We start from the raw sequence: 13,590 nt of genomic DNA on the forward strand, positions 1-13,590 counted from the left end.
AGCGCAGAGTCTCCTTGGGATTCTGTCTCCCTCTCCTTCTGTTCCTCCCCCACACTCGCGCTCTGTCTCTTTCTCAAACAAATAAATAAATACAATCTTTTTTTTTTTTTTTAAGATTTTACTTATTCATTTGACAGAGAGAGAGATAGCAAGAGCAGGAACATAAGCGGGGGGAGTGGGAGAGGGAGAAGCAGGCTTCCCGCTGAGCAGGGAGCCTGATGCGGGGCTCGATCCCAGGACCCTGGGATCATGACCTGAGCCGAAGGCAGACGCTTAACGACTGAGCCACCCAGGCGCCCCAATAAATACAATCTTAAAACAATACAAGGTCATCTGTAAAAAAAAATAAATAAAATTCATTGAAGATAAGCAACGAGGGAGAGGGGCTCTCTCAGAGAAACAACATGTCATTCATCTCCCCATTTCCTGTCCTAGGCGCTGTGAGAAGCCATCTTTCTGACTTCAAAAAACACCGAGCTGCCAGAATTGACCACTATGTTGTTGAAGTCAATAAATTAATAATCAGGTTAGAGAAGGTAAATTTTGTTGTTTTAAAACATTTTCTTTTCTGCAAGTATAAATTTTCTGGGAGAGAAAAAATTAGATTTCTGCAGTGTGTATTAGGTATGTTGTATGTATTGGATGCTGGCAGAGAAACGCCCCACCTCGAGCTCACCTAAGAGGCGCAGAGGACATGGTAGATAGTTCTAGCCTGGGCTGGTTTTACTGTAGGAGATGGCCCAGGTTGACAGACATGCCTCATATCCAGCTTTCCTTTTCCTTCCTCTGAAGCCCACTTGGCTGCTGGAAAACCTTTCTACCTTCAAATTATTTCCTCTTTTGGGTTTCCGAAGTACAGTCATGCAGTGGGACATAGTGTGTGATACTTGATAACAAACAGAAGCTTGGGACAAGGTCTGTGAGGAGTACTCATCCAGGGCCAGCATTCAGTGTGGGAATATCTGGACTGGGCCTTCTTGTCCTGTGGTACCAGAGTGTGTCTTCACACCCACAATCATTCTGTTCTACTTTGACCCTAGAAATGCTTGTTGTGTATAACCTGGATTTTATGGTGGGCATGGTAGCAACTGCAGGTATAGTTCTTGATGTGTACTTTGTAGGGCAGAAATATGTGCCCGGTTTCATTGTCTAGGAGGACCATGGAGAATCAGGAATTCCCCATTGCTTTCAGTAGCCACACCCACCACATCTGGGCTACCTCTGGTTATTGCATAAATGGAGAACTGACGAGATTGGAATCAGGTCATGGGGAAGGGAGCTGCCTTCTAGATGCAAGCTAATACTCTGTCTAGTGTGAAGTTGCTTTTGTGACTTTGTGGGGTTGGGGATGACAGATGATACTTGAGAAGTGAAGATGTGTGAATTCCTGCTTGATGCCTCTTGCCTGTGGAGAGTATGTACATCACCTGTTTAATTCCATTTGGCACCGTCTTCTCCTTGTCAGCTCACTGCATTTGACAGAACGAATACCGAATCTGCTAAGATACGAGGTAACTCTAGAATTTTGCTCACATTCATTCTATTTATCTTTCTCCCTGACCAAACCTCTTTTTAAAATGGCTGGCTAAAAGGGGCACCCGGGTGGCTCAGTTGGTTAAAATGGCTGGCTAGCTTTGGGGCGCCTGGGTGGCTCAGTCATTAAGTGTCTTCCTTCGGCTCAGGTTATGATCCCGGGGTCCTGGGATCGAGCCCCGCATCGGGCTCCCTGCTCTGAGGGAAGCCTGCTTCTCCCTCTCCCCCTGCTTGTGTTCCCTCTCTCGCTGTGTCTCTCTCTGTCAAATAAATAAATAAAATCTTTAAATAAAATAAAATAGAATGGCTAGCTTTTCTGTTTGTTTGATTTTTGTTTTGTTCTTCCCAAAGCAATAGAAAAGTCTGTGGTGCCTTGGGTCAACGACCAAGATGTCCCTTTCTGTCCGGACTGTGGGAATAAGTTCAGCATCCGTAACCGCCGCCACCACTGCCGCCTCTGCGGGTCTATTATGTGCAAGAAGTGTATGGAGCTCATCAGCCTCCCTTTTGCAAGTAGGTAATGTGGAGGCGGGGCCCTAGGCCCTGTTCTTCTTGTGACTGGCTTGTTTGCTGATCACTAGTGGGTGATTTTTTGAACGTTTTTGTTTAAGTGAATGTCCCATGGGATCTTCATCCATTCGTTTATTGATTCCATGAAGCCTGCTATAGGCTAGGCACGACGCTAGCTAGGGTCCAGGGATACAGTGGTGGGTAGCAAGGGCTGGCAAACTTTTTCTGTAAAAGATCAGATAGTAAATAGTTTAAGCTTTGTGGGCTACAGATGATCTCTGTGACATTTCTTCTTCTTTTTTTAAAGATTTTATTTATTTATTTGACAGAGAGAGAGACAGCGAGAGAGGGAACACAAGCAGGGGGAGTGGGAGAGGGGGAAGCAGGCTTCCTGCTGAGCAGGGAGCCTGATGCGGGGCTCGATCCCAGGACCCTGAGATCATGACCTGAGCCGAAGGCAGATACTTAACGAGTGAGCCAACCAGGCGCCCCTCTTCTTCTTTTTTTAAACAACAAAGGTTGTTTAAAACCTTTTTTAAAGGTTTAGCTCAAGGGCCATACAAAAGCAGGCTGGACTTGGTTTACAGGTCATGTTTGCCCACCTATGGTTTATAAGGCATTGTCCATTCTGCAAAGGGTCTAGTGTCTAGCAGAGGATACAGACTTACAAATAATTGCTTTATAAAGAGATAAGTATTAGGAGAGAAGTTGCATCAGACACCCAGGAGAGCTGACCAAATCGTTGTCAGCTCTGCTTGGAAGTGGCAGCTGAGGCTTTGAGAGGAGATTATAAGAAAAGTTCTTTATTTTTATTTTTTTTAAAGATTTTATTTATTTATTTGACAGAGAGAGACACAGTGAGAGAGGGAATACAAGCAGGGGGAATGGGAGAGGGAGAAGCAGGCTTCCCGCGGAGCAGGGAGCCCGACGCGGGGCTCGATCCCAGGACCCTGGGATCATGACCCGAGCCGAAGGCAGACGCCTAACGACTGAGCCACCCAGGCGCCCCAGAAAGGTTCTTTAAAAATGAGCAGGAGGCTAGTCCTTTCCTTTGAGATAAAAGTCACAGTTTATTGTCATATAGAACAGACTGTAATATCATAATATGAGAAACATTGAGTGCTGGGGGGATCAAGAGCATGGATGCTCAGGTTTGGGAGGTGATGTTTGAGAAGAGCCTTAAAAGATAGCAAGGATTGCAAAGAGGTAGGGCAGGAGGGATCCTGGGTAGAGTGCAGAGCAGGAGCAAAGCCGTGGAAGGGCCCTGGGGGAAGGTTAGTAAATGAGCAAATAGAATAGTTGGGGGAGTATAGAGGACACGTTTGAGAATTATGGGGATGGTGGCTACAATGTTAGGTGGAACCAGAGGGTGTAGAACTTTGAGTCTCAACTGGTTAAAAGTTGCTAAAGATGATCTCTTGGGCTTTGGGCCAATTCTGGGACATTTGAGGTGGTTTTGCAACCCTGGGGAGTTCTGCTGACTCTGCATGTGCTGTTGGCTATGGAGCATCTGGACAATGTGGGACAGAAGCAGATGCTTCCTCTGTCCCGTTCTGACATCCGGCAGGCACACATTACCTTGATACCTTCCCTTTCTCCCTGAAACTGACTTTCTGTTTCACCTGAGACTTCATAAGCTATGCTTTTGAGACACTATTCACCTTTCTTATCTTGTGCTAATTAACTAACATTTACTGGGCAGGTGCTATTGGGTAGCCCTGTTGGATATATTGGGGTACAAGTATGAATAAGACAGTTCCTACCCTCCCAGATTCATAGAGCAGCTCTGGGTATACATAGAACTGTCATACAGGGAGAAAAGAGGAAAGTGCTCCAAGAGGGATGACATGGTAGGACCTGATAGGAAGGGCATATTGTTTTTGCCTCAAGGAATAGAGTAGGGCTTCCAGAAGGATGTACCATTTGAGCTGAGCTTTGGAAGGGGTAGGAGTCAGATATTTGGGAGTGGGGAAGTCTGTCAGGACAGTCTGGGGAGAATGTGGATTGTGTTGGGTCAGGTTAGGAATGGGCTTCAGAGCCTCAAAGAGAGACCTTCCTAGGCTGTCTGGCTTTTTCCTGGCTGGCATTGGGAGTCCCTCCCACCACAGAGCCTGACCCCAGGAAGGCAAAGGTGTGGTGCTTCTTGCCCATAGACAGAGCCTGCATCAGCACCTGTGGCCTCCCCTCTCTTGTGAGCGGTGGGGTGATGGGATGCTGCGGGCTCATTGCCACCTGTCCTGTGTTGTGCTTTACAGACAAGCTCACCAGTGCCAGCAAAGATTCCCTGAGCACCCACACCAGCCCCAGCCAGTCACCCAACAGTGTCCATGGCTCCCGCCGGGGCAGTATCAGCAGCGTGAGCAGTGTAAGCTCCGTCCTGGATGAAAAGGATGACGACCGGATCCGCTGCTGTACACACTGCAAGGACACGCTGCTCAAGAGAGAGCAGCAGATTGATGAGAAGGAGCACACCCCCGACATTGTAAAGCTCTATGAGGTGACTCACCGGGTGTGGTCCTGGGTCTGATTTGAGATGCAGATTTGGCTGTTACATGTTATGTGCATGCCTGCATATTTTGGAGAATGCTTTGGGAAGTTGTTCCTTTGAATCATTTTTACTTTCTGCTAAAGGGCCCTGGTATGGTTTCCTAGCTAGGGCCCTGGGTGATTCACAGAGTCATCCTGGGTGTGTTGCAACAACCTTGTTCCCTCACCCCTCCTTGCCCACTTGAAAGCAGGAGGTTGGAGACTTTGGTGGCCCAGGGGCAAGAGGAGGAAGGATGGTTGCCATTCGGTGTGGACAGGATTTGCATATGAGGGATAGTGGAGCTGGATCAGGTATGAACAGTGGGCCAGAAGAGTCCTGGGAAATTCACTTGGGAGCTTCAGGCTTTACAGGTTTGAGTGACTGCCCATGGGCATAGAGCTTCCCTTTTAAGTCCATTCAAATGCCTCAGCTGTCATTACCACCAGCAATCCCAAAACACATTCAGTAGATGCATACTTTGAGAGGAACATAGGGTCGTGCAAAAACAGGGGATTCAGAGTCAGACGGGGAGTGAGTCTACCTCACTCCCAATGGCTGAGGGGACCTGCAGGCTGAGAAGGATTAGCCAGCTGGAGGTTTCATAGGCAGGTGATGGGAGATGGGAAGGGGGAGATCAGCCTGGTGGAGGTAGCAGCTCATGTAGAACCCTGAGCAGAGGAGCGCCTGGGCCTTCCTCCACTTACAGTGGGGCCACGTCCTGATAAAGCCATCCTGAGTTGAAAATATCGCAAGTCGAAATTGCCTTTAATACACCAAACATACCAAACATCATAGTGTGGCAGCCTGGCCTACACTAACCGTGCTGGGAACAGTGACGTTAGCGTGCAGTTGGACAGAAGCCTCTAACACAAATCTGTTTGACAACAAAGTGCTGAGTGGATCGTGTAACTTACTGGATACCGTGCTGAAAGTGAAAAGCAGAAGGCTGAGTGAGTACAGGATGGTCGTAAGGGTATCGGCGGCTGACCCTGTGATCACGCGGTTGGCCTGGAGCTGCGGCAGCTGCCACCGCCCGGCGTCACGGGAAGGTGTCCTACTGCATGTCGCCAGTCTGGGCAAAGATCCACACTCAAAGCTCCAAGTTCCGTTCCTACTGAATGAGTATCCCTTTCACACCATTGTAAAGTTGAAAAATCATGAAGTCTAACCATTGTAAGTCTGGGACCATCTGTATATTTGTCTGCTGATCACTGAATGGTCACTGTTAGCAGGTCTGTGGGTCATAATGGCTGCATTTCTGGAATCACCAGAAAAATACTTAGACTACTAGAAGTGGTGTTAATGAAACCCTGCCCTGAGCTGCAGATGTAGCCATTACCCATCCTATGTATGGAGTTCATGACCTGATAACTCATTTTTGTAAATGCTTTTTCCTTCCTTCATTTTTGAAGTGAGCCCTGGCAATACCATTTGCTAGTATCTTTCATCACCCGGCAGAGAGAGAATGTAGCCACCAGTTCCTTTCCTCTGCCTTGGTAAACTCCTGGCTTATGTCCTGGAAGGCCTTGCTCCCTGCAAAAACATCCTGTCAAAAGTTCTGCCCTCACTTTTTTTCCTTCCTGCAAGATTTACTGCTTGTAAAGGAGGTTTGTAAATCAGGAAATTGATAACAACAATAAGAACAAACAAAAAAACACTCTGCATATTTCCAGCTGTACATTTAAAACAAATTTTTTTTTAAGTAGGCTCCACACCCAATGTGGGGCTTGAACTCACAACCCAGAGATTGAGTCGCATGCTCTACCGACTGAGCCAGCCAGGTGCCCCGGAAATTGTACATTTTAAATACATCTCTATTGATGCAGCATAACTGTCTTGTACCTTGAGAGCACCACTCACCTCTTTTGTTTTGTTCTTAGAAATTACGACTTTGCATGGAGAAAGTTGACCAAAAAGCTCCCGAATACATCAGGATGGCAGCATCATTAAAGTAAGCTATTCCTCAGTTTTTCTAATTCAGTGACGATTGTTTGCGGGCACTTTAGCGCAGCTCCTCAGTAGCTGAAAATGAAAATCTTAATTCTGGCTGCTTTTCTTCTGTGACCAACTGTGGAGAATCTTTGTCATGTCTGTATTTCTGTGTGGCACGTGTTACAGTCCTCTGGTAGCCATGTTCAAGGGGCCCCAGTTCTGATGGAGCAGGTTAGGGAAGGGCCTCTGACCGCTGCCGAGTGTGGCATCTGGAGGTGAGCAAGGACAGTGTGCCTCGGGTGCCTGCCTCGGGGTGGGAGAGGGGGGCTGCTGCTTCAGGCTTAGAGCAGGCATTTCCTTTAGAACAGGGGTTGGCACACCTCAGCCCATGGGCCAAATCTAACCTGCCATCTGTTTCTTTTTTTAACTAAAATATAACTTACACACCAAAAAAATTAATAATTTACACACCCTTTTAATGTGTACAGGTCAGTGGTTCTTCACAGAGTCATACAACCGTCATTGCTGTCTTAATTCCATTTTTATCATCCAGAGAAACCCCACCCCCATTACTAGTCATTGCGTATTTCCCCTCTCCCTGGCGACCACTGGTCTGCTTTCTGTCTATGGATTCGCCTCTTTGGGACATTTCGTATAAATACATGATCCTTTGTGTCTGGCTTCTTTCACATAGTGTAGTGTTTTCAAGATTCACCCTTGTGGCGGCACGTGTTAGCGTTCCATTCCACTCGTGCAAATGCATTGTATGGATAGACCACATTTTGTGTACCCATTAGTCCGTTGATGAACATTTGGGTTTTTCCACTTCTGGCTATTATGAATAATGCTTCAGTGAATATTCCTGTGTAAGTTTTTTTGTGGACATATAATTTTATTTCTTTTGGGTTTATACCTAGGTGTGGAGTCGCTGGGTCATATGGTAACTCTAGATTTTAAATTTTTTGAGGCACTGCCAGACTGTTTTCCAAAACGACTGCACCACTTTACATTTCCGCCAGCAATGCGTGTGCGTTTCGGTTTCTCCGTATCCTTGCCAGTGCTTGTTATTGCCATTTTTTTAATGAATAAAATTTTACTGGTGCATAGCCATGCCCATTTGTTTGATTTTATCTGCAAACTACAACTACAGCAGCAGAGTTGAATAGTTGTGACAGAGACTATCTGGCCTGCAAAGCTAAAAATATTATTATCTGGTCCTTTGCAGAAAAAATATGCTGACACTCTCTTAAGAGCATTGCTCCTTCTGCAGGTTAGTGATACGTGAGCTAGAATTTGAAGTGCTACCACTGGAATCAGATCACAGCAAGTCTTTTCCCAACCTGCAGAAAAACAGTTATGTGCTCTCTATGTGAGGATTATCGGCCTTTGTCTTAAGCCTGTATTGCCCACCTGCCACCTTGGTAGTGATGCATGTGGAATTAAATGTGCCTTGTTTAGAACAAACCTGTATTTTTATTTGCCCATTTACTGTGGCAATGTGTTATATTGTCTCCACAAAACAAAGCTTGGGGCACCTGGCTGGCTCAGTCAGTAGAGCATGTGACTCTTAATCTCAGGGTCATGAGTTCAAGCCCCATGTTGGGCATGGAGCCTACTTAAAAACAAACAAAAAACACAAAGCTTGGCTTTTCCTTCATGATGGCAGTGACCACATTCTAAGTCTATCATGTGAATCTCACATGAAAAGAAAATGAACTTTTTCATTTACATGGTCCTTAAGGAGTTTCCTAACTTAGGAGTCTGTAAATGTCTGACTTACAAAATATGAACGGCTAAACCTGGTTGGTCTGTGGCAAAAACACCCCTTCTCTTGCATGTCTCCCTGCCTCTGCTCTTGCCCTGGGGCTCTTCTTCAGTTCCTGTTCCCTCCCCCAGTGTATGCCAGCCCATGGGGAGGGGAAAGAGGTGGGAAGGGAACAGACAAGAGGTAGGGAAACCATTGTAGACCACCTCCATGTCCTCCAGGCCTAGCAGCTGGGTGTCTGCAGCCCCTGGCAGCAGGCAGGATAAGGGGAGGACACCCTGTTTCTCCAGCCCTCTCAGCCGCAGCAGTCCTAGGGCCTCTCTTCCCTTATATTTGCACTTTCTATACCCCGTTCTTCCTCTTTTCATTCCAAGAGCACTGGTTCTGAAAAACAGGAGGAAAGGACACGTTTTCTTTTCTACCTGCAGTTCACTGAGCAATAATTTCAATCAATGGAGCATATAGCCTCCCTGTGAGTAGGCTGGGAGAAGCAGCGCAAGTGCTTCTGATATCTACCTCCCCTAAATGGAGAATCCTTGGCTTGGAGCACCTGTCTCATGTTCTTTTCCTACCTGGAACTTACTGGAATCAACACCCCTCCTCCCACCTGTGCCCATTGGTCTGAAATTAGAGCAGGACTATCTTCTTCCTGGATGTCAGCAAGGAGAACTGTGTTCCTGGCAGTCTGAGCTGGCACTCAACTTTCCCTCATGACGTCGTTACCCAGGGGGCTCCTTCCCCTGAGTCTGTTGTTTTTCTTGCTTTGTGCCTCAAACGCAGCTATGGGTCACTGGGCCTCCCCATCCAGCTGGGAAACTACCATCGCTGAGCACATTTCCAGATGTCTAACTCCTACTCGCTCTCCAAAGACTGGTTCTAAAGGGCTTTAAGCACATTTTCCTCCCTCATTCATTCTGTGGGTATTTATTGAACACTAGTTATGTGCCAATACTATTTGAGGTACTGGGGATGTAGCAATGAACAGTGCAGACTGTGTCCGCTGCCCTGGAGCTTCATTACCATGGGAGCACAGCCATAACCAAGTGAACAAATCATGAGCAAGATAACTCCAGATGTGATAGGTGCTCTGTGGGGAATATGTGTGGTTGAGACTGAGACCAGGGGTGGGGGCTGGGGGGGAGGGTGCTTTCAGATTTGAGCCAACCGTGTTATTTTCCATGTGACTTGGAGATATCAAGACAAAGTGCAAGCATTCCTAATTCTGGTCTGATGTTCTTTTTGCAAACTATGCGGTTTGAGATGATGAAGCCCACATCCAATAGGATCCTCCAATTATAGCACACACCAAGATTTTTCCAGCTAGGGCTGTCTTGTAGATGGTAAACCAGGTCAGCGCAGCAGTCCTTTCTGCTTATTTAACTTAAATTGCTGCTGCCTCAGGAAGGGAGCCGAGTGGCCGTTGCTGAGGCTGCATTAACAGCTGCAAGATCTTCTGAAGTGTTTTTCTTCTCAGTGAGCACTGACGAAGCTTGGCCATGTGCTAGTTACTGAGGATAAAAACGATAAGCCATCGTCATTGCCCTTGCATTTCAGGCCTGACGGGGTGACACACTTGTAAATGAACAGTTCTAAGATCACATAATAACTGCTGTTGTTCCTCTGAGTTAAGTGGAATGAAGCCACCTCTGACCTTCCCTGCAGCCCCCTGCTCCACCCTGGGCAGTTATCCCGTCTCCTCCCTGCTTGATTTGGTGTCAAAGTGCTTTTCTCATGTAGGGAGCAATTGTTAATGAGGCCCAGGAGCATTGGCAATCGATATAATGCTGTGCTGGGTATTGCTAGGTGTTGGGGTTTCCTTGGTCAGCTTTCTCATTGTTCCTGTTCTCCCTGGGGGTAGTGTTTGAGTGAGAAAAGCCAGCTGCTGTCTCCTGGGATGTAGGGTAACCAGCTTATTTAGTAAACCACTTCATATGTCTTACTAGGTATAGTGAAATTGTTTAGGGAAAGTAAGTTGAAGTAGATTCATTTGCATTTATCTTGGTGATGAGCGTAAGAGCTAGTCCTTAAAGGCCTAGGCACAAATCTGCTCCTGTGGCGTCTGCAAATTAAAAGCAGCTTCCAGTTGATTAGCACTTAAAGGAATGAGCCCTGCATTATATACAAGAGTGTGAAATAATACCACTTGGAGAGAATTAGCTGTGTCTCCCTTTGTAAGACCCTAAACCTTTAGAGGTGAAACTTGAATCAAATATTTCCGTGATTTTTCCTTAGTGCTGGGGAGACAACCTACAGCCTGGAACATGCCAGTGACCTTCGAGTGGAAGTGCAGAAAGTGTACGAGCTCATAGATGCTTTAAGGTAAGGCCTGTTAGGTGATGTCTGACTTGCTGCCTTGAGTGGAGGAGATGCGGTTTCAGTGGGGCGGGAGGGTGGCTGTCGGGCCCGAGCTTACCCAGAGTCCTGGTGACAGAGAGTACGTGTGAGGAGCAGGCTGAGGTAGGTGCCAGCTCTGGCACTCACCACATCTCAGTAACTTGGTTAAGATTTCTAATGTTCATCATTATTAAAGAAGTAGGAACTGATTATTGACACCATCTTTGTACCAGCCATTGGTTGTATCCACATCTCATTTATTCAACCAAGTTAGCCAGGTGGTGGGGATTAATACCGTTACTTTGTAGGTGAGAAGATGCATCACAGCTAGCAAAGCGGTGGAGCCAGGATAGAAACTCAGATTCTTTCTTCAAGTCAACAGCGGCTTTTTAACCATGGACCGGCTGTTGGGGTTAAATCAGCCCTTTGAGGTATAGAAAGCATAGTGATTCAGAGGGAGAACTGAGATGAGGAGGTCTTGTCCATCCATCTGTGCAGGACTGACTATGTAATTTGTGGGACCTAGGGTAAAATGAAAAAGCAAGAATTATTAAGAATTTTAAGATGTGGGTCTTGGAGTGGCTGTGGCCTCCTGCTGCCCAGTGTTGCCCTCAGCACTGTCCACAAACCCCCTGGCCCAGTTTCAGCTTGTGTACCGGCCTGGCAAAGCCAGTTGCTTCCTGCCTTCCCCACCTCAGCCCACTCCAGGGGCCCGGGGAGTCCCTCACTGGCCCCCCAGGCCCTGCTCCCATTAAAAAAAAAAAAAAAAGGAATTTTAAGACAGTGACACCAGAATATTAAACCAGGCACGGGTCACTCACCCATGAAGTTGGCCCTGCGTGTGTGGTCAGTTCCTCGGTGGCTGAGTGTTGGTGAGACACCCTGTGCTGTGTCAGGGGCCTTGGGTACAACCAGAGGGTAAGCAATGGGCTTTGCCTTCAAGGACATTCTGTGGAGCCTTTAACCTGCTTCCTCCGCCATGGTCCTGGCACAAAAGCCCGGCAACTCAGATTTAACCCTTGTTTCTGGGGCTGGCAGCACCTGTTACATTGATGTGTTTGTTCCAATTCAGTAAGAAGATCTTAACCTTAGGCTTGAACCAGGACCCTCCACCACATCCAAACACTTTGCGGCTGCAGAGGATGATCAGATACTCAGCTACACTGTTTGTGCAGGTAAAGCCATCCTGTCTCATTTCTCAAAGAAACGTCTCATTTGCTTCCCCTGCTTTTCTGCCTCTCAGAAGGCAGACCGTGCCAATGGTTTGTTCTCTGTACATTTATTATTTTTTAAAATTGTAAATATAATTATGCCACATTTAGAGAAAAATCTGAATTACAGAAAAAAGTAAAAACTTCTTAATCCTTTGTCCCCAATACTATTACACATCATTCTGGTATATTTTCCTCCCTTTTTCATTTGCATTTGTTATATAAAGAAGTTATGATTAGTGCGTAGTTACAAATTTATGTCTTCTCTTTTTAACACTGAATTTTATATCATAAGCACTTCTTACGTAGTCTTCATTTAAATAGTTACCATTTGAATGGCTGCAGAATATGACTTTCTGTGCACCGTCCTTTATTTAATTATTCCCCTTTCATTGGGCATCTGATAGATTCCTGCTTTTTGCTAGTGTGAGTACAGCCTGACAGACATACTGATACATGCCATTTCTTCCTCAGGATAAGCTCCCGAGGAACTCTTCCTGGGCCATTGCTTGGGAGGAAACAGCTGATTGTTCATAGGCAGACTAACCCTGGGTGGTTAGAGCTGAGTTGCTTCTACCTAGAACACCCCTTGGGAGAGCCACAGTGAACCACATCTGGGCTTAATGACAGAGCGAGCTCTGTTCGGTTAGTTTTCCAACACCGTATTGCAGAGAATTAGGCCCCTCCTCCTTTTGACTAGTGTTGTATTCAGCAGTCACTCGGTGAGTGCCTACTGTGTACCAGGCAGTGTGCTAGGTGCTGCGTGTCCTGACATGAACAAAAAGACATTCCTGTTCTCATAAAGCTTTTTTTCTGGAAGGAGATAGACAAAAAACAACTACAATATAGAATTTCTAAGATGGTGAAAAGTGCTGTGGAGAAACCTAGAGCAGGGAAGGGGTAGCGGGGGTGTGGGGCTTGGATGGAATCTTACAAACAGACTTCATTAGGCTCATTTTCTTCCTAAAAGGATTTAAATACAAAATTGTCCGTGACTCCCTACAGGAAAAGTTGCTGGGTTTGATGTCACTGCCAACCAGAGAACAGTTTGAGGAACTGAAAAAGAAAAGGAAACAGGAAATGGAGAGGAAGAGGATCCTGGAGAGACAGGCAAGTGAAAGCAGGGATGCTGGCGGCCTCTTGAGCCCAGAGGCCGCCCCAGGCTCCCAAGCGGCCCTCTTTGAGATCATGTTAAATCAGAACTCAGTGCTGTTTGGTTTGCGTCTCTCTTTTCTTTTCTGGCCTCTCCTCTGTAGACTCAGAATAGTTATTTTTCTCCCCAGGTCAGACCTATTTGCCTTTCAGAGATCCTGCTGATTTTTTCTCGTCCAGAATACCATGGAGGCTGCCAGTTCTCCCTGTAGCACAGGTTGCAGAGGACCCAGATACCAGGGAGCTCTTTGTAGAATGCTTTGGAATATGCAACACTAATCAAAATAATATGTGCATTTAATACCGTGTGAGAGTCTAGTGTGGATGAGTGATACTAGACCTCAGAGGTTTAAGACAAGCCTACGGCCAGTGAATCTAAAATTGAGAAAATCTCATCCCTTAAGTTACTGTCATTAATTTAGTTTTTTTTTTTTTAAAGATTTTATTTATTTATTTGACAGAGAGAGATAGCGAGAGCAGGAACACAAGCAGGGGGAGTGGGAGAGGGAGAAGCAGGCTTCCCGCTGAGCAGGGAGCCCGATGCGGGACTTGATCCCAGGACCCTGGGATCATGACCTGAGCCGAAGGCAGACGCTTAACGACTGAGCCACCCAGGCGCCCTGTCA

At 46.5% G+C, this 13,590-nt stretch overlaps 1 protein-coding gene across 1 annotated transcript in view; it reads left to right on the forward strand.

Annotated features, from left to right (window-relative positions):
• The window catches only part of RBSN (rabenosyn, RAB effector), a 30,235-nt gene that overhangs the window by 10,770 nt on the left and 5,875 nt on the right, over positions 1-13,590 (forward strand). The window contains exons 4-11 of the mRNA XM_032411988.1: positions 436-536; positions 1,466-1,511; positions 1,885-2,046; positions 4,299-4,540; positions 6,451-6,521; positions 10,500-10,586; positions 11,674-11,776; positions 12,818-12,922. Of these exons, the coding sequence (XP_032267879.1) occupies positions 436-536; positions 1,466-1,511; positions 1,885-2,046; positions 4,299-4,540; positions 6,451-6,521; positions 10,500-10,586; positions 11,674-11,776; positions 12,818-12,922 (917 nt within the window). The remainder of the gene's footprint in view (positions 1-435; positions 537-1,465; positions 1,512-1,884; positions 2,047-4,298; positions 4,541-6,450; positions 6,522-10,499; positions 10,587-11,673; positions 11,777-12,817; positions 12,923-13,590) is intronic.

This window comes from Phoca vitulina, unplaced genomic scaffold (genome assembly GCF_004348235.1).
Source record: "Phoca vitulina isolate PV1807 unplaced genomic scaffold, GSC_HSeal_1.0 scaffold13, whole genome shotgun sequence".
Taxonomy (NCBI): domain Eukaryota; kingdom Metazoa; phylum Chordata; class Mammalia; order Carnivora; family Phocidae; genus Phoca; species Phoca vitulina.